Raw genomic sequence first — 27,774 nt, 5'->3', positions numbered from 1 at the left:
GCTGAGTCCTGTCTGACTCTTTGGGACCCCATGGACTGCAGCACGCAGGTTTCCCTTCCCATCACAAACTCCCAGAGCTTGCTCAAACTCATGTCCATTGAGTCGGTGATGCCATCCAACCATCTCATTCTCTGTTGTCCCCTTCTCCTCCTGCCCTCAATCTTTCCCAGCATCAGGGTCTTTTCCAACGAGTCAGTTCTTCGAATCAGGAGACCAAAGTACTGGAGCTTCAGCTTCAGCATCAGTCCTTCCAATGAATATTCAGGGTTGATTTTCTTTAGGATTGACTGGATTGATCTCTTTGCATTCCAAGGGGCTCTCAAAAGTCTTCTCCAGCACCACAATTCAAAAGCATCAATTCTTCGGCTCTCAGCCTTCTTTAGTTAAGCCATTTCAAATTCAGCTCACAGGGAAGCAAGGCATTTAGACATAATTTTTAAAAATAGCTCAGTTTGAAAAAAAAAATAGTTCAGTTTGCACTTGTTGAACACGAAATGCGTGGACGTGGTGATGCAGAACATCAGGGATCGTAAGCGTGGCTCTGGAGCTTGGCTCTGGAGTTCTGGCCAATGGCCATAGTTAATTTGGATTGGGTGAGAAAATATCAAGTGACGACAAAAAAAGGCAGAAAGTATGGCCATTGATTAGCCCCCCCAGGAGGTGGGGCCAAGGGCTTATCCAGTCACACACGTTGATATCTTTGAAATTTATTCCTAGCATCCAGTCTTATAGGGCCCGCCCTCGGCACCCTACCCCTGCTCGCCCCACCCCACCCCTGCTCGCCCCACCCCACCCCTGCTCGCCCCACCCCACCCCTGCTCGCCCCACCCCACCCCTGCTCGCCCCACCCCACTCCACCCCACTCCACCCCACCCCACCCCACCCTGCTCGTCCCTCCCCTCCAGCCTGAAAGCCCCGCCCTTCACCCATGGCTCCGCCCCTTATTCGGCCCCGCCCGCTGCGCGCGCCGCGCCGCCTCTGGCTCCTCCCGCCGGCCAGCCTCTCGGGCGGTTGCACGCTCCGCCCCCTCCCTCCGCGCCCGCGCGCGCCTTCCCAGCCCGGCCGGGCTCTCTCCTTTCGGGGCGGTTGGGCCGCGCGCCTGTGGGGGCGGGGCCCGGAGGAGGCGGTCGAGCCAATGGGGCGAGGCGGCGGCGGCGGCGGTGGCGGCGGCGGCGGAGGCGGTGGCGGTAGCGGCAGCGGCTGGGTCGGGCCCCGACGGGCGGCGGCGGCTGAGGTGGAGGCGGAGGGAGGTGGCGGCCGCGGCGGCGGTGAAGGAGGCGGCGGCGGCGGCGGCGGCGGAGGGGGGAAGATGGCGGCGCCCGTCCTGCTGAGAGTGTCGGTGCCGCGTTGGGAGCGGGTGGCCCGGTATGCAGTGTGCGCCGCCGGGATCCTGCTCTCCATCTACGCCTACCACGTGGAGCGGGAGAAGGAGCGGGACCCCGAGCACCGGGCCCTCTGCGACCTGGGGCCCTGGGTGAAGTGCTCCGCCGCCCTTGCCTCCAGGTAGCCCGGCTGGGGGGAGCGGGCCGGGAGCGGCCGAGCGGGGCGAGGGCGGAGGCTGGGGGTGGGGAGCGCGCGGCGGGAGCTGGGGCCTGGGGGGGCGGCGGGGACCGGGCCGCGAAGGGACCGACGGCGCCGCGGGCCGGGCAGGGGGCCGCGGGCCGGGGCCGGGGGGGAGCGGCGGCCGGAGTGCAGGCCGCCGGGGCTGAGGTGGCGGGGCCGCGAGACCGACGAGGAGAGGGATGAGGTGGCAGAGTGCAGCCGGGGAGGCCGGAGCGGACCGGGAGCAGTTGGGGAGGCTGGGAGGGAGCGAGTGGGGTTCACGGAGGGTGGGTCCCGGCCGGCTTGACAGATTTCCTGGTTCTCGCCCCGGGAGGCGGGTCGGGGGTGCGGGACCCTGCCCGAAGGAGCCATGAGGTCAGTGTCCACCCCTCGTCCGGGGTCGCCGCTTCTGCCCTAGGCTGTGCGGCCGGCGTGGGCTCGGAGGTTGCATTTCCCAGTGTCTTCCCGGTTCTAGGACAGGTGTTTCCGTGGTCAGGCCTCTTTGTACTCTGGAGCGCTGATGGGAATTTTGCAGACTTCTTGAGACAGTGACATTTGCGGGCAAACACGAATTTGACCCTACTCTGGAAGAAGATACCGGCACTCAACATATCTGATTTCTTGTATTCCCCCTCCTGTATTTCAGGGTGCCCGGGAGAGGGAAATGTCCTGAGTTTGGGTCTAGTCTCAGCTTAATTTCAGTAAAATATGTCTTGGGTGATGACGATGTTTGGGGAATAAGGGTGACTTTTAAACATTGTCGGTTATTATAATGAAATACCCACCGAAGATTAAAAATACATAGATTGCTAAACTGGAGTGAATGGTTTGTTTTACTGATAATCTTAGGTTTTTAAGCATGTTGTAGTTGATTTATCTGTTACACTTTATTTTCTGCTTTAGATTTTCCTAGGCAAATTACTTTGAAAAAAAAAGAGGAATTTACATCTTTAAAGTGGCGGGTCTTTTTTTTTTTTATTTTGAGGAGGGTTCCTTTTTAAAAAGTAGCAAAAGTAAAAGAAATTATTTTACAATTGCTAGGTTACACAGGTTGCACTGTTAATAGAGACCTACTCTGCCTAGTATTTTGAGTTTGTTAGCGGTAGTCATGTTTGAGCAGTTTCTTCCTCTCCTATTGATCTGTACATAACTAGGCAGACAGTAATGTATATAGCTCACTAGTTATTTTGACCTACATATTGATGAGTATATGAACAACCTAGCATTGGAGTTTGTCTTGTTACTATTTACAAACTCCAGGCTGAGGATCTTTTCCACTTAATGTTCTTAGTGAGCCAGGTACTCTTTCTCATCTGTAACTTTTTAGTGGGAAAATAGTTATCATTATTGCTACATTAGACACAATGTGTTTAAGATGTAGATACTAGTTAACAGTTAAAATACAACATAGTGACAAAAAGTTTACACTTGTTGGGTATTTTGAACCAAGTTAATAGACCTAACAGACTCTCAGATACCCTTTTGAGGACCACTGAGTGTATTTTATGTAAACATTTATGTATTATTTTCACTATTCATTGGAAAGGACTTTTATACTTAGAGTACATTGCACCCAAAGTTAGCTGAATAAATATATAATGAAAAGACTATGCAGCAGTATATATCAGGTATTTGAAAAAAGAAATAAAATAAATTTTGATATTAATGTGGAATTTAAGCAGGATTATTACCAGTTTTAGCTTTTGGATACATTATAGTCTATAATAAATTTTACTAGATCTTTTAAGTTTTGGGCATGGGAAGAGTGATTTATGTTATCCAGACTGTATGTTTAAGTTCTTAAAATTGGCTCTCCTTTTAAAAAGAGTGGTTTTGAGTCATGTAGTAAGTACAGATTTTAAATATTTTCAGTTATGTGTCCTGTGAGACACAGGTTTTTGTGCTCTGATTTCATTTTAATAAGGCACCATAAAATAATATAAATAGCCTCAAGTGAGATTAAAAGTTTATGTGTAAGACTGAAAAATCTGGATCTCTGTATAATTTTAAATGTGAATTTAACATGTTGTGACTGAAACTAATATTTAATTGTGTAGCTGTGTACATAGACTATTTTAAATTTGCTCACCAAAGGAGGTAAGAAATAAGACATGCTAATAAGATAAATAGCTTATTTGCCATGTATACAGTGAAATTCAAGAAATTTATCTAGTTTGACCAACTTGTTTGTAAACTACTTGCAAAGCCATATGTGTATATATATACACTATATCTATCTATCTATATACATTATATATGTATACATATATAATGGAGATAGAGAAATTTGGCAATTTGCTTGAGTCTGACTTATAGACCAATGTTCTTTTGGAAGTAGTAGACTAAACCTAATTAAAAGTTTTTATTTTGTCAAAGTGAAAAAGGCTTTAAATAAAAGCAAATTATTGGAGGCCTCAAGTAGTAGCTCTTTTTATTTGACTTAAGTATTGATTGCCCATTAGCAGTAGTAGTAAAATGTGACTATTTTAGGAACAGAAAGTTTGAGCCCAGGTTTGACTGAGTAGAATTGAAGATAAAGAATGAGAAAAATCAACCAGTGAAACAAATCCTGAGGAAAGTTCTCTGCCCAAACCCAGCATTAACTCATGTGATTTTGGATTGCTGAAACTCACTTTATTCCCATTTCTCAATCCTTCAATGTCCCGATCCAAGTAAAATAGAGATTAATGAGAGAGTCTTGAGGGGTGTGTGTGTGTGAGTGAAGTCCTCTGTTATTTTGGGAGGCATCATTGTCTAAGGAATAGTTCCCCAATTTTTTGGATTTCAGAAGTATTCCCCCCCAAATTGGGAGGCTGCAAGAGAGGTGCTGGGCTTCTTCCTAGTGGTAAAGAATGCACCTGCTAATGCAGGAGACAAAAGAGATGGATTGTCTACCGTCACTGTCATTTTAAGTAAGGATATTTTAACTCAAATAATTAGAACTGAATCTCAGCATGAAAGACCTTTAAATTGAATCAGTTAGCTTTGTTGAAAAGTTTACTTTCTTTTTATTTTTCCTCATTTATATTTAAATTACTAAAAAGCATCATTGCAAGTCTGCACCAGCTGCCAGCTAATCCCTGTCTAGTGCACTGAGCTCAGATCCAAAGATTTTTGGTGGACTCCTAGCTCTTCACTTGTTAGACTGTGACCTCAAGCTAGTTGTCATCTTCATGGAGCCATAGTCACTTCTCCTGTTAAAGGGGGATATTAAAACCTACTTTGCCAGATGAATGGTAGGATTAAAAAGGATACACGGAATGAATAAATGGATGATACTTGGAATAAAGTATGTACTCAATTAGTTACAGCTGTTACTGGAGGTGGAATGATTATTTTTTTTTGCAGTGTCTCATCATAAATGCCTTTAAATAGTACAAGTTTCTTGTTTTAGATGTAGTATTTATGTATTTTAAATGTAAACTGTTCTAGTGTACTTTATTGCTGGGGCTTCCCAGGTGGCTCGGTGGTAAAGAATCCTGCCAGTGCAGGAGACAGGAGATGCTGGTTTGATCCCTGGGTTGGGAAGATCCCTTAGAGAAGAAAATAGCAACCCAGTATTATTGCCTAGAAAATCTCATGGACAGAGGAGCCTGGTGGGTTGCAGTCCATTTGGTCATGAAGAGTTAGATACCGCTTAGTGACTGAGCATGCACACATGCGCTTTATTGCTCACTGCATGGCATAGTAGAAAGACTTTAGTATAAAAACTTAAAGTCCAGAGATTTTCCTGGTAGTCTAGTGGTTAAGACTTTGCCTTCCAGTGCAGGGGGCATGGGTTCAATCCCTTGATCAGGGAGCAGAGTCCCACATGCCTTGGGGTCAAAAAACCAAAGCATAAAACAGAAGCAGTATTGTAACAAATTCAATTAAGATTTTTTAAAATGGTCCATGTTAAAAAAAAAAAAACACACAAAACTTAATAAAATCCATTTTAAACAACTCCAACGGTATGGCAAGAGACACAAAATAATGTGCAGAATATTCTTTAAAGGTATTCCCTGTAAGTTGCATTAGACCCCTTCTTCTAAGAAGAGCTTTTATGTAAGACAAATAATCCTGAAAGACTAATAAGCTTGACAGTTCATGTTCTCGAAAAGTTGCCTTACTTTGCAAAATGTTGAACTAGTACCCCCTCATATCTTAAAGATAGTACCATCTATTTACTACCCTCCTCTTTGAGATACATTTTTGGAATTAGATTAGAATCTACAAATCTTTGCTGCTCCTGGCTTGGTCCAGTTATACTCACAGGTTAAATGACTTGCCCAGGGTAACAGAGTTAGTGGCAGCTTGGGACTAGAAGCGTAGCTTCCAGAGTACTTGTTTAGAGGGACCATCACCCGCCACCTCCATTTTTAAAATTAGATTCTTATACAGATAATATGGGCTTCCCTGGTGGCCCAGACGGTAAAGAATCTGCCTACAGTGCAGGAGACCCAGGTTTGATCTCTGGGTTGGGAAGATCCTCTGGAGAAGGGAATGGCAATCCACTCCAGTATTCTTGCCTGGAGAATTCCATGCGCAGAGGAGCCTGGCAGGCTGTAGTCGGTGGGGTTGCAAAGAGTCGGACATGACAGAGCAACTAACACATACATAAATAATATATTCACTGCTTCAAATTTGAAAGATACTAAAGTATATACAATGAATCACTCCTTTCATAATCCTTCTCTCAGGCTTGTACTTCTCCCTTTCCTTAATCAGACATGAAACTTTATAGAGCCATCTTATGTGTATGCAGGCATAAACATGACATATTAGCCTCCCAATTTTTTAAACATAAAACTGCCATATTCTGTGTTCTGATCTGTACTTTACTCTTTACTAGAATTCTTTCCATCACCACTATACTTTTAAGTGCTTACATTCATGTTTGGTGGCATGTTAATAGTAACTGCTACTATGTAAGAGAAAATTTGTTCTGCTAGTTAGTTTTGATCAAGATGAATTTAATAAATAAAATACAGATTCTTATGTGACCATTGTTTCTTGGTATGGAAATTTCAGAAGCAGTATGAACATCAGAGTGTAAGCAGAATAGACATCACAAAGAGGTGAACCTGGATTGCCATGTGTTAGAGATAATTGTTAATACTTGGATAATGTTTACTGTGTGCTATGCAGTGTTCTGAATGCTTTACGTATGTTATTTAATTCTTGAAACTGTCCTGTGAGGCACCTTTATCACCATTTTACAGATGAGAAGATTGAGGTACACAGAAGGTAAATGAAACTTGATTTAGAAAATACAGTGGCAGAGGTCACATTTTTACCCAGGCAATCTGGCTCTTTACCACTACTTTATTTTTAAATTTTTTGCTCTGCAGCTTGTGGGATCTTAGTTTCCCAGCCAGGAATCAAACTGGTGCTCCCTGCAGTGGGAGCTCAGTCTTAACTACTGGACTGTCAGGGAAGTCCCTCTTTACCTCCACTTTAAATTCCATTTGATCTTATAGTGATACAGTGATACCAATATGAGCCAAATTTTTAAAAATATATGCACATCTATGCTTTTTTTTTTCTCATCTGTGTGTCAAAAATGCCTAGTTTTGTGTTTTAGCTTTTACTTATTGAGAGTGATCTTTTTGGAAAAGCAAGGACATTACTATGAAGGCATGATGTTCAAGAAGTAACTCCTTGGAGTGTTTGCTTTCTAAGCCTAAACTTGTAAAGATACGGCTTTTGTCACACCTAGTTAGTGAACAGATTCCTAGTGGGGTGAGGATCAGGAAGACCTAACAGAATAGCTGAGAGAAGAAACATAAGGTGGATTTAGGTACCTGGAGGTATAGAGGGGAGGGGAAAAGGGTTAGTTTGAATTTGTACTAGGGTGGGGTAGTCCTTTTGGAGAGAGGACTTAGAGGACTTAGACTTAAGGACTTAGAGACTAGAGAGTTGGGCCTGGGGTGTGGTGGAGGTAAATCTCCAGAACCAAGAATTTGAGAGGGATTCATTTCCTGGCTGATTTGAAAGAATTCTAAATATGTGGAAAGGCAAAAATGGTGACCATTCTGTAGGGGGAAGCAAACAGTCATATTCTCATGTAACAGAGACTTACCTGGCTCAGGAAAGGACTGGAATCTAGAGGCGGGCCAGAAAAATGCACAGCCAGGCATTCTTATAAGCCACGTGTTCTTGTAAACATAGATAAGACTTAGAAGCACTGTGCCATGGGCTTCTCTTCTGTACTGTGTTTGTACTAGATTTGTACCAGATTATTAATTTAAAGAATTCATTCCCCAGAATCCTAGTTTTGTGGTAGTACAACAGGGATTTCATAAGTATTTGAGTCACATTTTTAACATTGTAAACTTTAACACACTGTAAACATTGGAAACCAGGGCTTCCCTGGTAGCTCAGCTGGTAAAGAATCCACCTTAATGCAAGAGACCCTGGTTTGATGCCTGGGTTGGGGACATCTGTTGGAGAAGGGCTAGGCTACCCACTCCAATATTCTTGGACTTCCCTGGTGGCTCAGACAGTAAAGAATCCACCTATTTCCACCTGCAATGGGGGAGACCTAGGTTCGATCCCTGTTTGGGGAAAATCCCCTGGAGAAGGGAACGGTTTCCCACTCCAGTATTCTGGCCTGGAGAATTCCGTGGACAGAGTCTGGCAGACTACAGTCCATGGGGTCGCAAAGAGTTGGGCACGACTGAGTGATTTCCACTTCACTTCAAACATTGATACACATTCAGATGTTATATCATGCTAAGTTTTAACAAATTAAAGACTGCTGATTTGTACTGCCAGGTTATCTAGGTTAAAAAAAAGTCTTTAAAGGTTACATTCTATACAGTTGCATTTATATAACATTTTTGAGATAACAAAATTATAGAGATGAAGAATAGATTAGTTGTTGCCAGGAGTTAGGAATAGGGGAAGGTGTGGTTAAGGAGGCGGCATGAGGGAGCTTTGTGGGGAGGGAACAGTTCTGTATCTCAACTGTTTTTACTCAAAGCTACAAGTGTCAAACGTGATAAAATTGTGTAGAACACACACATGAATGTAAAAGTGGTGAAAATATTAATAAACTCTGTGGATTTTACCACGGTCAGTTTCCTGGTTGTGATCTTGCGCTAGAAGTATGTAAGACATTACCATTGAAGGAAGTTAGGTGAAGGATCCTTGGGACCTTCCTGTACAGTTTTTTGCAAATTCCTGTGATTTATAACTATTTTTAAATGAAACATAAAAAAACAACAAAAAAAGAAGAGGCAATGTATTTAGGATATTTGAGGGAAAATAAACAAAAAGAAAAAAACTAAAATTATCCATAATGCCAACAGCCAGATAACAATTCTTGTAATGACATTTCTTGCTTTCTTTGTGCATGTACTAGAATTTCTAAAAATTCTGTTGATTAGAAAAATTGTAGCTTTATATTGTTCTTTTAAAAATTCAGACCAGTGCTTATTTGTTCATGTAAGATTATAGGAGCAAATTTACTCTTATAGACAGCTCTGATTGCATTGTGCAGTAACATGAGACTGCTTTGTGTATATAATGTCTTGATGTCAGATTAGTATATATTTTAAGCTTCATATTTTTTTTTACCAAAATATTTGTGGTTACCACATATTCTCATTGATATTATTAGAGATTTAACTTAGAAATTTTCTACTTGGACTTCTGGACAGGTGTAATAAATCCTTAGATAGCAATAATGTGCTACTTTTAAAAGAATGACAAAGACGTATTTGTAACTGCTAATCTCTGTGAATCAGTTTGTGTTCATCAGAAGAGTTTCACTGTAACTTTTATAAATTTGAGCTTTTCAAATACACTAATAGAATAAAATGCTGCTTTAATTTGTTTTTCATATTGTAGGTCCATATGAAATTTCACTCAGAAAAGCATTCCTTTGCTTAAAAAATTTTTTTAAATCCCCTGGATTATGATCTATAAAGTTTCTTTTGTCATTAGCACTTGAAATTGTCAGCATTTCAAGGATGCTGTTGTCACTGTTGTGTGATTATTGACTTTTTGAAAGCAGCATTGTATTTAGAAGTAAAATAATGGAATATCCATGACAAAATAGGAAGTAAGTGGAGTATATTCAACTCTTAGGAGTTTGATTTATTTCCTCCTGTCCATTGTACTAGTAGTTACAATCACAGACTAGAGCAGATTTATCTGGGTTGAAACCTTGGCTCCATGACTTGATCTCTCTTGTCGCAGTTTCTCCATAAAATGAGGATAATAAAGCGTCTAACTCGGGATTATTGTAAATATGAAGTGCACCAATGCACCAATAACCTGTAGACAGTCTTAGCTCAGGGTCTGGCAGAGAAAACTTAGCTATTATTTTAAAATATGGTTGAGATCATACTGTATGTATTTTATATCTTTTTTCCTCATTTAACAAATCATAACTCTTTTCTCATGTCATTAAAAATTCCACCTGTAAGGTAAATAGGAGAACAGAGGTACAGGGCACCTCTGCCAGTATTGGGCATTTTCATTTTTTTACACCTTTATCAATTTCATGTGTGAAAAATGTCATCTCATTGTTTTGACTTCCTTCCGCCCCCCAAGTATAAACAAGGTTTCATGGTTTTCACATTGTTTTAACTGTTTGCATTTTTTCTCCAGTCTTGCTTGTATAGATCTAAGAATTTCTGTATTGATTTAGATAATGTTTTCTATATTTAAAGTATGTGAATAATTTATTATATTTGTTAATATTTTTGCCATTTTCTATTTCATTAATTTTTGCAGTACTAGGGGTTTTTTAAAGTATATAAAGTTTATTTTTCTTTGTAAGTTTTTCTTAGGTTTTCAGTTTAGAAGGGCATTTCTCATTCTGCCATCAGATGAACGTATATTTATAATTTCTTTTAGTTTTGAAAAAATTAATTTATTAATCATCTAAAATGTAGCTTATCAGACTTTAGATGAGTCTGTAACCTAACTTTTATGCAGACATATGGTTAATGGGCATTCATATTCCTTCTGGATGTTGCCTGTTCATGTCTTTGACCATTTTTTTCCCTTCAGGGTTGTCTTTTTTTTTTTTTTGTCTTATTGGTTAGCAGGAATTCTTCAGATATACAGTAGTTAATCCTTTATTATATGCATTACACATATTTTTCACCTAGTTTCTTCTCACTTGTCTTTTAATTTCATTTATGGTGTTTTTATTCATATAGAAGTTTAAACATTTTTATGTGGTCCCATCTTTGACTTCTTTGTAGCTTTTGATTTTTTTTTTCCTTTAATCTTGTTTAACAAAATCTCTACCACCCCAAGATTTTTTTTTTTTTAACTCTCATGTGTTTGAAACTTGTTTTTTCATAGCATATTTAACTCTTTCGGTTTGTGTGGAATTTACTGTTTTGTCTGATGTGGGGTAGAGATCTTTTTTCTAAATTGACAAGCTTTTCCTAATTTCACTTATTGACTTGTCCATGTTTGAAATGCTGCAAGAATTTCCTTATATACGTAGGGCCTCTGGATGCTCTGTTCCATTCCCGTGGTGTGTTTGGGTATGTTTCTGCAGAATTCTATTGCACAGTCCCCCTTTCCCCTGCAGCTTTATATACTACAGTTTGATACCAGATAGAGCAAATATGCTCATTTTCAGTTTTTTCTTGGCTACTATGCATTTATTGTTTCAGGTGAATTTTAGAATTTATTTTGATAAGCTCTAAAAAAAAAATCCCATTGAAATTTTGATTAGAATTGTCCTGACTTTATAGGTGAATTTGGGAAGGAGACAGCCTTCACTAAAATCTTTTTGTCAAGGAACAAACATATTTTGACTTTCTGCTTCTTATGGAGTTGTTAATCTCATACAAATTTAACCTAGATGCCCACTGTGTTTTGTTTTGTATGTGATTGATGTGGTACTAGAAATTGAGAAATTTTAGGATGGTATTCTGGTGGGATCCAGGAATATTAGAATTCTCTCCAATCCACAGCCACTGTTTTTAAATCTGTGGGGTTCCTAAGGGAGAGATAAATTAAGTATTTGTACTGGCAATAAAAACCCCCAAACTTTGCCTCTTATTCTTGACTAGCACCAAACCCCAAGACAGAAGACTTGAATGAGCCCCACTGCTTTATGTGGAGTTGCTGTTTTTCTCAATTTAGTTTAGCTTCATTTGTTTCAAATTGACCGAGGCCATGAGATGGATGCCCTCCATCTCCCTAGTTTTCGAGCACAGCTAGATCTTTCCCTTGTGGTGTGGGCAAAGCTGGTCTGACTCATTCCTATCAGCGCTCAGGGCCTTGTAACCAGAGAGAGCCCATTTGCCCCGGCTGACTGCTGATCTGGCCTTGGCCTCCTGCCTCTGGCCTTTTCTGCCCAAGTAGTAGGTTTAGCCCTGGCTCCCGCTTGGAGTAGCAGAAGTCCTCTTGTGAAGGCGTCTCATACCACTTCAGTCACATGGAAGACACGTAAAAGTGAGCCTGCACCTGTGTGCTGACCTTTTCATGGCGATTCTGCCCAGTGGTGCAGACCTAACAGTGCTCGCCGATCTATCTTCTTCATCCTTGAGAATCAGGGAGAAGAGTGAGAGGGGCCTTCGTGTCTCACGTCTAAAGACAACACAAAAACTTAGAACCGTTCTCAGAAGCATTGATTTTCTCTTGGTTGTTGCTTTTCCCAAGTCAGCCAGAGAGAAGTGGAGTAAAAACCGGCTCGTTGAGTATTGCGCATAACCCATATGTTTTCTTCACTACGCACCAACCTGCAGTGAGTGACTGATTACTCAGGAGACGTTCTCTTCCTTTGCTTAATGGTTCACCACACAGTCTTGATAGTCCTCCCACCACTTGATTCCTTCTCAGATTTTTGGGTTTTTTTACTGGCTTATCCTCCTGTACCTGCCCGTTAAATGTTGGCATACCCGGGATCAGCCCCGCACCTTCTTGTCAGTCTTCTTTCCCAAAACAGTCATCTCCCTGTCCATGATTTCCCTGACAGGTGAGTCCAAAATTTCTCTCTCACCTGGACCTCTCCTTTGAGCTCTAGATTGGCATATCTAATTGCCCACTGGACATCTCTGCCTGGATGTCCAGGGCAGAGATGCTATAAATTCATCGTGTCCAAGCTTTAATTCATATCTTTCCCCTCAAAATGCTGTTTCCTTATCTCAGTGAAAGGCATCTCCTCCCAAACTGGTGTGCAAGTCAGAAATCTGGCAGTTTCCCTTGGCTGTTTCTTTATTCCTCTCTTTCCCCAGCAAACCCCATCAGTTACGAAGTCCAGCTGACTTCAAAAAAATTTTTTTTTTTTCTGATTTGTAACCTTTTCAGTTTTGTTCTGATACATACAGAAAAGTCATTGGTCTGTGCGTCTTTCTTTGACGTAGTGATTAAAAAGCATAAGCCTTGTAACCAACATTCAGGTCGCTAAGTAGACAAATGTCAGCATCGCAGAAAGCCCTCCTTAAAATTCCTCCATATGAACTATACTTCTGCTCCTTCACTAGAGTAATCTCTGTCCTGACTTATATATATATACATATATATATATATATAATTTTTTAATTTATTTATTTTTAGCTGTACTGTCTCTTCATTGCTGTACGGGCTTTTCTCTCGCTGCAGTGAGCAGGGTTACTCTTCATTGTGGTACGTGGGCTTCTCATTGTGGTGGCTTTTCTTGTTGCAGAGCACTGGCTCTATCTAGGGTGCATGGGCTTCAGTAGTTGCAGCTCATGGGCTTTAGAGCGCAGGCTCAGTAGTTGTGGTGCACGAGCTTAGTTGCTCTAAGACATGTGGGATCTTCCTAGACCAGGGATTGAACCCGTGCCTCCTGCATTGGTAGGCAGGTTCTTTACCACTGAGCCATCAGGGAAGCCCTCTACCCTGACTCTTATGATATCATAATCACTTTCTTACTTTTCTCCCTAAGGTTGCACCCAAATTTGGTAGTTTGGTTTTGCCTATTTTTTCAACCTTATATAAATGGAACCATTTATTTTGTATACTTTACTCTGGCTGTTTTCACTCAACATTATTTTGTGAGATTCATCTGTGTGTGATGGATCTGTAGTTGGTTTATCATTGTGGAATATTCTGTTATACAAATATATCACAGTTGATTATTTTGCTCTTTTTTTCAATGAGTTGCACCGGTTTAGATTTCTATCAGCAGTGTATGAGAATTCCTATTATTCCACCTCTTTGCCAAGCCTTGGAATTGTCAGTCTGTTCAGTTAACCATTCTGGTTTATATATAATGGATTTTTGTGTGTACTCTGAGGTATATGTCACATCCAATAAGTTTCAAAAATTTTAAATGTACACCTTGAAGAATATTTTACATATGCATGTACTATATTCACATGAAAATATAGAGCATTTCCATCACTCCAGAAAGTTCCCTCATATTCCTTTGCTTACAGAATCTGTATTCTGATAAAACTGTTTTGACTTCTACTGGTATAAATTTGTTTTGCCTGTTCTTGAACTTCATGTCAATGGGCTCATAACAGTATGCACTCTTTTGTGTCAGACTTCTTTTGCCCAGCATAATAATGCTTTCTGTAGTTTATCCAAGTTGTTGGTTTTATCCGTTATTCTTTTTTCATTGCTTAGTCCCATTTTATGATTATCATTTTTTTATTGATTGTTGTTTCTAAGTTTGGCTATTGTGAATTAAGCTGCTATGAACATTCTCATGCACATCTTTCTATATATACATACTCATTTCTCTTGAGTATATATTGAGGAGTGGATTTTGGGTCATCAGGCAGGCATTTAATTTTATTAGAAACTACAGAATAGTTTCCCAAAGTGGTTGTACTATTTAACACTCCTCCTTGGTTTTAATTTGCATTCCCCTGATTACTACTGTGGTTGAGCAGCCTTTCGTTTATTTATTGACTGTCATCTTTTTGAAGGACTCATTAAAATCATTTGCCCATATTCCTATCTGCTGTTCTGTCTTTTTCTTATTTGTGTGTGTGTGTGTATATTTTCGGATACCTATATTGCAGGTATCATCTTCCACTCATGGCTTTCCTTACCTTTTCATTTTCTTAAAGCTATTTTTGGATTAACAAATTCTGAATTTTAATATAGTTAAGTACATCAGTCTTTTCCTTTATAATTAGGACTTTTTGTATCCTGGTGATGAAGATATATTTACTATTGTTTTCTGTTAGGTTTTGCTATTCACAGATCAACAGTCTATGTGGGATTTTTTTGATGGTGTGAGATAGAGATCAATTTAGTTCTTTTCCTATATGAATATCCAACTACTGTTGGGTTGACCAAAGTGTTTGTTGGGTTTTTCCCATTACATTGTACAGAAAAACCCAAACAAGCTTTTTGGCCAACCCAGTATTATTGTGGCACTGCTTTTTAAAATGTCCACTCTCCCCTGCTGTGTAGAATCACTTTGGTCGTGAGTCAGCTGGTTGTGCAGATGAGGATTTGTCTGGGCCCTCCTATTCCATTTCTCTGTTTTGTCTGTCCTTACTCCAAAATGCCATTGCATTAAGTAGTCTATTTCAGTAGTTCTCCTGGGACCATGTAGAGTCCCTGAGACCCTTTAAGGGGTCTCTGAGGTCAAAACTGTTTTCATAGTAATAATAAGATGTTATTTGCTTTATTCACTCACTGTCTCATGAGTGCACAGTAGGTTTTCCAGAGAACGTGTGACATGCGATATTGAAGTTGATTGAATAAAGGAGCAGATTTGAGAATCCAGCCATCTCCTGTTAAGCTAGATGTTAAAGAGATTTATAAAATGTAAAGCAGTGCCACTCTTCTCACTAAATGTTTTGTTTTGGAAAACAGTTGTTTTTCATAAATTTATTTCTGTTAGCATGTGATAAGTTTCTTATTATTTTTAAATGAATTTTTTGTTTAGTTTCAAAGGTAAAAAATAAACTCCCATAAACTAAAGCTCTTTGTAATCTCAATAACTTGTAAGAGTATAAGACCAAAACATTTGAGAATTACTACTCTAGTTTGATAAATCTTGATATACAATAGATAATTCTTGGTTATTTTAGGCTCCTTGAATTTACATATACCTTTTAAAATCAGCTTGTAAGGTTTCACAATGATAAGTTTAGGTGCAACTGAAATCTTTATACCAGTCTTCTGGTTCATAAATATTACCTCTCCATGTGTTTTGATCTTCTTTTGTTTTTTTTCCTCAATAATGTTTTATAGATTTCTAGAGTATTGCATATCTTCCTAATAGAATTTTTGAAGAGAAAAAAGTATTTAACAATATGCATAAAATAAAAATCGTCAGCATTATGCCATAGCTGGGCAATGTCTTTCTTTTTTTTAGTGCTACATAAAATAATTGTATCTTTTTAGAAAAAATTTTATTGGAGTATACTTGATTTATAGTGTTATGTTAGTTTCATATTGAAGGTATCTTGAAGTTCATAAAATATAATCTGTAAACCCAGTGTAATAACAATATCTCAAACAAGATTTTCAAAACTTGATTCTAAAGTTGATATGAAAGGACAAAAGTGGAATTTTTCATAAAAATTATGGAAAAACCAGTGTTCATGAAGAAGGGATTAATGCTATTAGAGTCTGTGTTAAAGCTGAAGTAATTAAGAGCACCAGAGTAGACAAGTAACACTGGATAGAGTTGAGAGAACTGAAGTGGCCTCATTTATAGAAATGTCAAATGTGATAAAGATGAAAACAAATTTTCAATAAATAGTATTGGGTAAACTGAGTAGCCATTTGGAAAAAAAAAAAAAGCTAGCTTGTGATCTCACTTTAAAAGAGAAAAACTTTGGAGAAGGAAATGGCAACCCACTCCAGTTTCTTGCCTGGGAAATCCCATGGACAGAGGAGCCTGGTGGGCTACTGTCCATGGTGTCGCAAAAGAGTCAGACATGACTTAGTAACTAAACAACAACAACAAAACCATAAACAACTTGGTATTCCTGCCTCTCAGGAAATAAACATTTTTTTTAAATGAAAAACTTTTATTGAAATGCAATTCACAGGAAAGTACACATATTTAAGGGATCAACTCAACAAATTTTTATGTATGTATATGCAAAGTACTCACTGCCTTGATCAAGATGTAGACCATCTCCAACACTTAGAAATTCTCTCTTATGTTCTGCCCAGTCAATATGACCTCCCCTAGTGATAACCACTATTCTGACCTTTGTCCATAGATTAGTTATGCCTGGTTTTGGTCTTCACATAAATTGAATCATATGGTAAGTCTTTTGGGTCTAGTTTCTTTTGCTTAACATTATGTATGAGATTTATTTATGTTGCACATAGCAACATAATGAAAGCATTTTTAATATGTATGATTGGCGAAAAGTTTGATTGATTTAGCTAACATGTAGGGGAATAGCTACTTCCATTTTAGCAATAGTTCTTTTATAGTGTTGTGTTGCATTATATTGTATTAATATGTCACACTTTATTCTACTGTTGATAGAAATTTTGGTTGTTTACATTTTGGGGGTAAAACTGCTGAGAACATTCTTAATGCATGTTTGTGGGGAGAGCACAAGTGCTCATTTTCTGTTGGAATTGAGAGGAAATGCTGGGTCATAGGATATGTGTATGTTTAATTTCAGTATATATTGCCAAACAGTTTTCCAGAGTGACTCTACCGGCTTATACCCGCCAGCAAAGTATGAGAGCTCCATTTCTTCTAAGTGTTGTGAAACACCAGAAACTAAAAAGAAAAAAAGTTGATGAGTTTGCTTAAAGACAGACAAAACCTATGCATGGCAATAACTAACATAAACAAAATTAGAACTCCAAAGACATACTGGGAAAAAACTTGTCATGCATCATATTTAAGGAGCTTGTTGTTCAGTCGTTCAGTTGTGCCAACTCTTGGTGATCCCATGGACTGCAGCACGCCAGGCTTCCCTGTCCTTCACCATCTCCTGGAGTTTGCGCAGACTCATGTCCACTGAGTTGATGATGCCATCCAACCATCTCATCCTCTGTCCCCTTCTCTTCCTGCCTTCCATTTTTCCCAGCGTCATGATTTTTTCCAATGAGTTGGCTCTTTGCATCGGGTGGCCAAAATATTGGAGTTTCAACTTCAATATCAGTCCTTCCAATGAATATTCAGGACTGATTTCCTTTAGAATTGACTAGTTTGATCTCCTTGCAGTCCAATAGACTCTCAAGAGTCTTCTCCAACACCGCAGTTCGAAAGCATCATTTCTTCGGTGCTCAGCCTTTTTTATGGTCCAATTCTCACATCTGTTCATGACTACTGGAAAAAACCATGACTTTGACTACATGGACCTTTGTCGGCCATGTAATGTCTCTTCTTTTTAATACGCTGTCTAGGTTGGTCATAGCTTTTCTTCCAAGGAGCAAGCGTCCTTTAATTTCATACCTGCAGTCACCGTGCACAGTGATTTTGGAGCCCAAGAAAATAAAGTCTGTCACTGTTTCCATTGTTTCCCCATCTGTTTGCCATGAAGTAACAGAACCAGATGCCATCATCTTAGTTTTTTGAATGTTGAGATTTAAGAGGCTAATTTTCTTTCTGAGAATCCATTTAAATCAATACAGAAAAGGCCAACAACTTAATAGATAAAGTAGACACAGGACATTCAGGGGCTTCCCAGGTGGTCAAGTATCTGCCTGCCAATGTAGAAGATGCAGGAGATGTGGGTTCTATCCCTGGATCAGGAGGGTCCCCTGGAGAAGCAAATGGCAACCCACTCCAATATTCTTGCGTGGAAAATCCCACAGACAGAGGAACCTGGTGGACTATAGTCCATGGAGTCACAGTCGGACATGACTTAGCAACTGAGCATGCATACACAAGATGTTCAAAGACAGTTGAAAGTAAAAAACAATTTTTAAACAGGAAATAATCCTCAGTTTCAGTCACAATAAGAGAAAAGCAAACTGAAAGTATATTGAAAGCATCTTTAATAAATATAATTGGCAAAGAGAAAAAAGTTTAGTTTAGCTAACATGTAGGGGAATAGCTACTTCCATATAGTAACGTTAGGATTCTAAACTATGGAGAGAAGATGGTCTCCGTTAAAATGAAGAGTGCACATGCCTCGAGTAGTATGGATAAGTTGTGATGTATTAAACAATGAAATGTTGCAGAGAGCAAGAATGAATGAATTATAGGACTTCCCTGGCAGTTCAGTGGTTAAGATTCCATGCTTCCAATGCAGGTGGCATGGGTTCGATCCCTGGTCTGGGAATTAAGATTCCACATGCCATGTGGCCCAGCAGGAAGTAAAAAAGAATGAATGAATTACAATTCACACATCATATAAATGATTCTCACAAACATATTATTGAGTGGAAGAGCTAGACACAAAAGTTCAAAACCAGACACAATTAATCTATGGTGTTATAAATCAGGGTAGTGTTACCCTTGATGGAGCTGACTGAAAGGGAACACAAGGAGGGCTTTGAGGGCTTGTAATGTCGTGTATCTTGATATGGGTGCTGGTTACACAGTTGTGTTTACATTGGGAAAATTCATCAAGCTATAAATCTAGGATTTGTATATTTTCCTGAATGTATGCTATACTTTAATAATAATTTTTAAAAAGTGTATATACATAGTCATAAAGCACGTACCTTTGTTTTAGCAATTCCCTTCTATGCTTGTAAGTACACACATACATAAACATACACGTTTGTATATATGGGGATTAAATAGTATGAACATATTCACTGCCGTGTTTATAATAGCAAAATTTTGGGCAAAACCTCTTTACCCATCAGTTGGGAGCTGGTAGAATAACTAATGGCTATAGTCATACAATGAATTAGCAGTAGCTCTTAAAAGTTCTATATGCACTCCTTTAGAAATATCTCTAAGATACATTAAATAAAGAGACCAAGGTGCATGAACACTATATGTAGTTTGCTGTCATTTCCATGTGTGTATTTTTTAAGGCATGTACATACAGACATATATAGAATATCTCTAGGATAGAAAATATACGTGTATATGTATATGGACAGAAAAATATATGTATGTGTGTATATACATATATATATATATATATTTTTTTCCTCTTTGAGAAGTGGATGAGTGGGGGACATAATGGGAAACACTCTCCCATTATTATTTTGTGACTTTTAAATTTAAAAAAATTGCCGCAAAATACACAAAGCATAAATTTTACCATCTTAACCATTTTCAGTGTGCAGTTCAGTATTTACTGTTAAGTATATATACATTGTTGTGCACCCAACCTCCCGAGCCTTTCGTACCCACTAAATTACTCTTAAAATTTCCTACGCATTTCCTCTTCACCTTGATCCCTAGCTGTTACCGTTCTACTTTTGTTTTTTCTATGACGGACTACACTGGATGCCTCATAAAAGTAGAATCATAAAGTATTTGTCTTTCTGGGATTGGCTTATTTCACTTAGCATAACATCCTCAAAGTTCATTTACTATTTTGTGACCTTTGGGTTCTATACCTTGTTCATGTATTACTTAGTTTTAAGAGATCATTAAAATAAAAAGTTACGACCATATTGTTCAGAGATGGCTAATTATATGGTAAAAAGCTGATCCTGTGTATTACTCACCTAACCAACATTTAACACCAGTTTTGGCAGCAAAAGCACTTTATGCCAAAGTGCTTTTTGAAGTTTTATCTCACCTCATGTTTCTCCTGTTTTCATCTGTAGGTGTCAACCAAACTACACAGGCTCATGAAGTTCTCAGTCTCTTAACTATCAGCCTGCTCAGTAGTTTTTCCCCTGGGCTTACTGTCCAACTTTGGTCTTCTCAAAATCTACCTCTTCACCCCAGGCACAGTCTGGTTCTGTGCCAAGGGCATTGCTTTCTCTTGGCAGCTTTCTTCCCTATTCTGACCTATCTTAAAGGGAGTTTTCGTTCTGCTAGGTGTTCAGTACTACTTGAGATCATTAGTCTAGAGCCTTCTGTAGTAATATTGTTTCATTGGAACCTTTGTCTGGGGGAATTGATGTGGAAATAGAGGAACACGTTGAAATGACTTTGAAGTTTATGGGAGGACTTTGTCACGTTAAATAGAACAGAGGGGGACAGGCAGGTCCTAGGTGGAAGATATATGATTTGGGGAAATATTGGCTTGAGGTGCTGGTCTATGAAATAGCAGGAGCTGTGATGTAGAAATGGGGATTTAGAAAATAAACTTCTCATTGTAAATTTAGTGTTTGTGTATGTATATGTATAACGAAAATATGGAAAATACATAGAATAAAAAGTACTCATATAACAATTATTCTTAACATTGGATTAACTTCTGTTTTTTTTGTGTGTGTGGTTACATACATATAAATATACATATATAAACTCAAATTTCAAGATGTAGTGGAGATTTTGCATTTTGTATTCTGCTTTCTTGTGTGTGTGTTCTATTCATGAATGAAGAAGTTCAAGGCCAGTTACATATGGTGCTTCTCTTGTGTTAAGAGTCAGCAGCAAAAGAGGTCACGAATGAAACTGTGGGGCTTGTTGAAATTACACATGGTACTATCCTGCACAGATGGAGAAGGAAATGTGGCAAGCACAGGACTTTGGAAACTTGCCTGTATTTGAGGATTCAAGAATAAATCATAATCAGAGAAGTAGAATTAAAAGAGTGTAGTGTCAAATTGAAAGTGGAGCAAATTCCAAGAAAAAATAGTTTTTTATTAAAAAGAGGGAGGGCTGGATGAAGACTAAGACAAAGGCTTTAGGAAATTGTAAAATTGATAGTTGATATACCATATTTTTACCATATTTATTCTGTCCAGCATTGTATGGAATAACAAGGACTAAATTTACCTTGTTACCTTAAACAATTAGAAAACTAGGCAATATATGAAATAACAGACAAACACAGGAACTGATCACTGAAAGAAGGGAAACAAATCTAAGGAGCCTCTATGGTTGCCCCACATTATGATCTGGAGGTAGTTTTCAGGCTGCAGAGCAGGATAGAGCCCAGTGATCTCACTGAGTTGAGAAGATGGAGAAGTTTGAAGGGGTCAAGGCAACTATAATTTGTGGGGCAGACAAGAGGAGGAAGTGACACAGAAAATGCCTGAGATATGCAGAGGTGTCCTCTTGAGTCTGGCTGAGTACTGATCTGCACATGCATGAGAGGAAATCACCTGAGGCCAGAGAAAGAACCGTGCTGGAAAAATGGTAAGCCAGAACTCATCCAGGTTGGGAATGTCTGTGTTCTCACTTGCCAGAGTATGCACAGAGCATTAAAAAGGTACTGCCTTCGTAATACGGCTCAATTAGCCTTAAATTAAAGGCTGCTCTGGATCCACTCCAACAGAGCACAAAAGCAAGCCTTGGAGGATCCAACCAATTTCAAGAAACTGTACACCAGAACGAAGTCAAGCACTATTTAAAGGAGTATAGCAAAATCCAGCACCCAAAGCATAAAATTCACAATCGAATCAAAAATTACCAGACATGCAAAGAACCAGAAACTGTGGGCTTCTCTAGTTGCGATGCGCGGGTTTAGTTGTCCCATGGCATGTGGGAACTTGGTTCCCCAACCAGGAATCGATCCACATCCCCTGCATTAGAAGGCAGGTTCTTAACCACTGGACCACCAGGGAAGTCCCTGTGTTTTTGGTTTTTTTTTTTTTTTTTTTAGAACAAAATTGAGACTGTGCTCTTTGTTTTCATTTAATTTTGAATTGTAAGCATTTTGACTTGTAATAAAATATATGAAAGCAGCTTTTGATGTGTGTGTAGAATTCCACTAAATGGCCAAAATGTAATTTGTTTCATCCTAGATTGTTTCCCATGTCGGTTTTTTCAATTTGCTGTTTTAAATGCTGTGATGAGCACCCTTGTACACTTTTATGTAAACCTTTACCTCACTGGTTATTTTTCTATAACCAACCATTTTCAAGCTATATTCTTGGAGGTGGAATTGTGAAATTTATTTCTAGACAATTACAGCAATGTATGTTCCCTCTATAGCATATAGGAATGCCAAATTAACGTCATCCTTGTCCACCTGTAATAGTAGTTAAACATTGCCTAAATGTTTAACATTAAGCATTAAAACAGTTTTTTTTAATTAGTAACTTGACTTCCACTGTGAAGGCTTATAAGGATACTGTTTCTCTGAAGTTCGAAAATTCTACCAGAATGTCTTTGTATTAAATTTGGCCAGAAGACAAAATTATACATTTATTTTGCCTTCTCCTTCCTCCTCTTCTTCCTTCTTTTCTTCCTTTCTCCATTCTTCAGCAGTATATTGTTTTCATTCATTTGGTTATTGCTTCAGCCTCATTTGTTGTAGAAGATGAAATTTTCCATGTCTATCTTGTTCACTGTTTTTCCTCACTGCCTGATTATATTATACTATATGCTCAATAAATTTGTAGAATAATGAACTGTTTTCCTTTCTACAGCTCTTATTGGTAAAAGTTGATCTGTATAATATTTCTAACTTTTAAATTTCATTGATCTGTTTTGTCCTTTTGATTAGAGTTGTGGGGTAATTTGACCATTTGTGTTATCACGTCACTAATTTTCATTTGGTAATACTTCACTGCTTCTTTTGCTATTTCAAATTTGGCAAATCATGTTTTTCATTTCAGAAAATTTTTTCATCTCTGTGAAATTGTTCCTCATCTTAGATTATTTTCACTTCGTGATTATTTACATATGCAGAATTCTCTCAAATTCTTTTAAAACATTAAGTTTTCACCTCAGTTTATACCAGCTTTTTTAGACTTTTAGCTTTTTATATCTTTTTTTTTTTTATTACCTCTAGGGAATTTAAACCAGTAGGAAATAAAAGAAAATGGAGTGTCCATTTGTTGATTAGTTTTGTCACTTGTTTTTTTACCTCAGCTACTTCAACACACAATTTAAATGTGGTATCACAAGATATTTAGTAGTAGAAATTTAGGCTCAAGGGTTATTACCAAATAGTGCTATGTGGGACTATTCTAGAAAACACCTACTTGAGCTATTTTTTGAGACCTCCAAAGGTAGCTGAATCAAAGAAACAGGTAATCAAAGAAAGTTTGAATTCAAACTACCTATTTTTGCTGCTGCTGCTAAGTCGATTCAGTCGTGTCCGACTCTGTGCGACCCCATAGACGGCAGCCCACCAGGCTCTGCCGTCCCTGGGATTCTCCAGGCAAGAATACTGGAGTGGGTTGCCATTTCCTTCTCCAGTGCATGAAAGGGAAAAGTGAAAGTGAAGTCGCTCAGTCCTGTCCGACTCTTAGCGACCCCAGGGACTATAGCCTACGAGGCTCCTCCGTCCATGGGATTTTCCAGGCAAGAGTACTGGAGTGGGGTGCCATTGTGCTTCCCTGGTGGCTCAGCTGGTAAAGAATCTGCCTGCAATGCGGGAGACCTGGGTTTGATTCCTGGATTGGGAAGATCCCCTGGAGAAGGGAAAGGCTACCCACTCCAGTATTCTGGCCTAGAGAATTCCATGGACTGTATAGTCCATGGGGTCTCAAAGACTCGGACACCACTGAGCAACTTTCACTTCACCTATTTTTGAGACGACCACAAATTCAGAACTCAAAAGAGTTGAAATTATTCCTTTCCTTAATTACATAAACTTTGGAATTTGACCTTGGGAACTCAGAAATTAATAAGAGTTCCTGTCCTCCAGGAGTCCATCACCTGTCTCTTACTTTAGACAAAATTGTGGTGGTGGTGGTGATGTATCAGGTGGTGAAGGAGCTCCATAGTTCCTGGTCTCCGTTTTCTTCTGAGAGAAGCCAGGAGACATGCAGAATGAAGGAGGTTTCAGACTGCATTTTAGAGTAATAGACTTGAACCTGGGATGAGTGAAACATTACAAATTAAGATAAAAAAATTTTTTTTCTTAGTATGAGTCCTCACATAAGGGTAGAAAATGACAGTAAAATTGACTCAAGGTAATTTGAAGGAGAATGGGACTGAGCAACAAGTGCTTGACAAACTCAGTTTTGTATATATAACTACTTGAATCCTCGTTACTTTGCATATTTAATGTCAAATTAATTGCTAAAGCCTCAAATTAGAATGGAAGTTTAAAATGTTTTTCTTCATACCTGAAAACTATTCCTGGTAGCAGTATTTCTAATGATCTCAGGCATCCTCTTTCCCAATCCTAATTATTGTCTGGAAAGAATGGCTTTGCTTTCACATTACAGAATGACCCACAGTAGACTTCCTGGTGTTCAGTTTTGATTACTGGCAACCTACACCACTGTGAACACTACTGGTTTTGTGTTTTGTTTTGTATTTTAATCGTGGTGGAAAGGTCTAATATTTTCATCAATATTAGCTAGGCTAATGATCTACCAATCTCTGAACCAGGTGTTTAATTAGTTTTCAAGTTCAAATTTACTTAAATTTCAGGGAGTCTGAGATTAAACTCAGAACACTTTGATATTTCCAAAGACAATTTTGTTCAGCTTGTTATGCTAAACTGGATAGGTTCTGTTCTTTAGAGAATCTTCCTTGTCCCCTGCCCCCTGTTCCCCGCCATCAGAGACATCAGTTTCAATGGATTTTGGATTAAACGTGAAAATGCACTCTAGTCCATGCTTTCATTAGTTATCATGAAAACAAATAAGCAATATGTCAGGCCTAATAACTCCTCTGCTACCTGGGGAACATGAGTACTTTGCACATAAATACCCACAGCTGGTTAAAATATTTTCCTCTACCCATCAGATTTCAAGATATTTAAAATTTTAGGTATGCTTTAGGTGTTCACAAAATCTCAATAAAGATATGTTCAGAATTTATGTGAATTTACTCTGTTGACACAGACTTGGGACACAAGTATCTATTTAAAGTTAGCCCAATGTTTTGTGAACTGGGATGAAGGAAGAGTGAGATTTCCAGTCAATTATGGACCAATATTTGTGCAAAGTGAATTATTTAAAAATAGGTGAAAACAACAAAACAACAGACATGCTAAATACAAGCTCATGTAGTTTAATCATCTTACAAAATTATATTTTAATGATTAATATAAACAGTAAATAACAGAATACAAAACTGTAAAAAAAAACCAAAAAACTGTACCTGTGTAGTCAATGTGGTGAATTTCTCTGTTATGTTCTTAATGTAATTTTGTGGTTGTAACTAAAAAAAGTTAGGAATTAGGTATTCTAAATACCTAACAGACACCTTGAACAAACACTGTTTTATCAATATTTAAAGTTTTTTTAACAAAGTTCTATTTGTTGTTTTTGGCTGAGCTGAGTCTTCATTGCTGCACGTGGGTTTTCTCTAGTTGTGGCCAGCAGGGGCTACTCTCTAGTTGTGGTACATGGGCTTCTCATTACAGTGGCTTCTCTTGTTGCAGAGCACAGGGTGAATGGGCTCAGGGTGAATGGGCTCAGTGGTTGGGGCACACGGGCTTAGTTGCCCCATGGCATGTGGGATCAACCCTTCCTGGACCAGGGGTTGAACCCATGTCCTTACATTGGCAGGTGGATTCTTAACCACTGGACCAACAGAGAAGTCCAGTGTTTAAAGTTTTAATGTGATAAGCTCACTTCTTGCTTATTAACTTATGTAGGTTGAAGACAGCACTGCTTTCTGGTAATAACATATAGCGAATCTGTTGTGCTTTGATTTAACAATACTCAAGTAGAGAAACCATCTTTACTGAGTTATGTTGATGGGACTGGAAGAAGAGATACTGAAGGCAATGTCTTTAAGCTCAGGATATTCATTTAGAATTTCATCCAAAAACAAGTGCTGTAGTCTCAAATGTATCCTTTACCATTCAAGAGTAGCCAATTGCAGTAGTTTATATGGTGAACAGTTAAATTGTATTTAAATGAAATAGGTTTAGTTCTATTACATTTACTATCTATGGATGCTATTGAGTTGGAAAATTAAATTTCAAAATTTCATTGGAAAGTGTGGATTGAGGCAATATTTCCAAGCAAATATCTTTGATGTAATTGTTCACTTGTCTTTTAAAAATTGTACTTAGCGTTTTAGTCTTGCAATCCAAAGTGCAAGAATAGGAAGCCTCTAAAACCAACATTTATCAAGAAAATATTGAATATGTGCTTTCATTAGCCTAATTCAGTACTCTTTCTTTCAGAAAATTCTTTTGGCTCTGAGCTTATTTTTGTGTATTTTTGTAAGTGTTGTTCAGTCACTAAGTCATGTCTGACTCTTTGAGAGCCCATGGGCTGCAGCAAGCCAGGCTTCCCTGTTGACATTCCACTATCTCCCAGATTTTGCTCAAGTTCACGTCCATTGAGTTGGTGATGCTATCTAACCATCTCATCCTCTGCTGCCCTCTTCTCCTTTTGCCGTCAATCTTTCCCAGCATCAGGGTCTTTTCCAATGAGATGGCTTTTCGCCGACTTTGTGAGTGCCTCTTAAATTTTGATATTTTTGTTTCTCCATTAACTAGTATATCTCTGCAGTTAACACACATGATAACACTTTACCATCAGTTATGGCTACGAATTGATGATATGGGGCTTCCCTGGTGGCTCAGATGGTAAAGAATCCATCTACAATGCAGAAGACCTGGATTCAATCCCTGGGTTGGGAATATCTCCTGGAGAAGGGAATGGCTACCCACTCCAGTATTCTGGCCTGGAGAATTCCATGGACAGAGGAACCTGGCAGGCTACAGTCCATGGGGTCGCTAAGAGTTGAACACAACTGCTGCTGCTGCTGCTAAGTCGCTTCAGTCGTGCTCGACTCTGTGCGACCCCACAGACGGCAGCCCACTGGGCTCCGCCGTCCCTGGGATTCTCCAGGCAAGAATACCGGAGTGGGTTGCCATTTCCTTCTCCAGTGCATGAAAGGGAAAAGTGAAAGTGAAGTCGCTCAGTCGTGTCCGACTCTTAGCGACCCCATGGACTGTGGCCTACCAGGCTCCTCCACCCATGGGATTTTCCAGGCAAGAGTACTGGAGTGGGGTGCCATTGCCTTCTCCCGAACACAACTGAGTGACTTTAAAAAAGGCTACAGAACTGAACTCAGTATATAAGGGATCATACTTCTGAGTGAAAGAAGGCCTCTTTTGATCTACATCTGTTTGGAATCACTTCCTTTACCCTCATTTGCTTTGCACATACGGGCACAATCAGGAAAGATGTGTCTTTTCCACTAAAATGTTGCTGAAAAATCTACTGAAGCTTGTTTGTCCATGTGTAAATTCGGTCAAAAATCATATAAATTTCATTTCTCTCATTTAGCTAATGATATTATAATTTAAAAAGCATAATTAAGAGTAAACTGTTATAAAATTAACTAGTTATAAAAATGAGTAAACCTGTGTATTTTCTCAGGTTTTTATAAACCTTTTTAGGTAGTTG

General features: G+C 39.0%; 1 protein-coding gene across 2 annotated transcripts in view; it reads left to right on the top strand.

Annotated features, from left to right (window-relative positions):
• Nucleotides 1–1,142: 1,142 nt before the first annotated feature.
• VKORC1L1 (vitamin K epoxide reductase complex subunit 1L1) overlaps nt 1,143–27,774 on the top strand; it is a 57,542-nt gene continuing 30,910 nt past the window's right edge. For both annotated transcript variants that reach the window (XM_081558134.1, XM_081558133.1), the window contains exon 1: nt 1,143–1,503. In XM_081558134.1, coding sequence (XP_081414260.1) covers nt 1,310–1,503 — 194 coding nt within the window. In that variant the 5' untranslated portion in view covers nt 1,143–1,309. The remainder of the gene's footprint in view (nt 1,504–27,774) is intronic.

This window comes from Giraffa tippelskirchi, chromosome 13 (assembly GCF_054371585.1).
Source record: "Giraffa tippelskirchi isolate mGirTip1 chromosome 13, T2T-mGirTip1v1.2.pri, whole genome shotgun sequence".
In the NCBI taxonomy this organism is placed as follows: Eukaryota; Metazoa; Chordata; class Mammalia; order Artiodactyla; family Giraffidae; genus Giraffa; species Giraffa tippelskirchi.
Note: the sequence above shows the minus strand (reverse complement) of the source record. Positions and strands in the feature narration are given on the sequence as shown.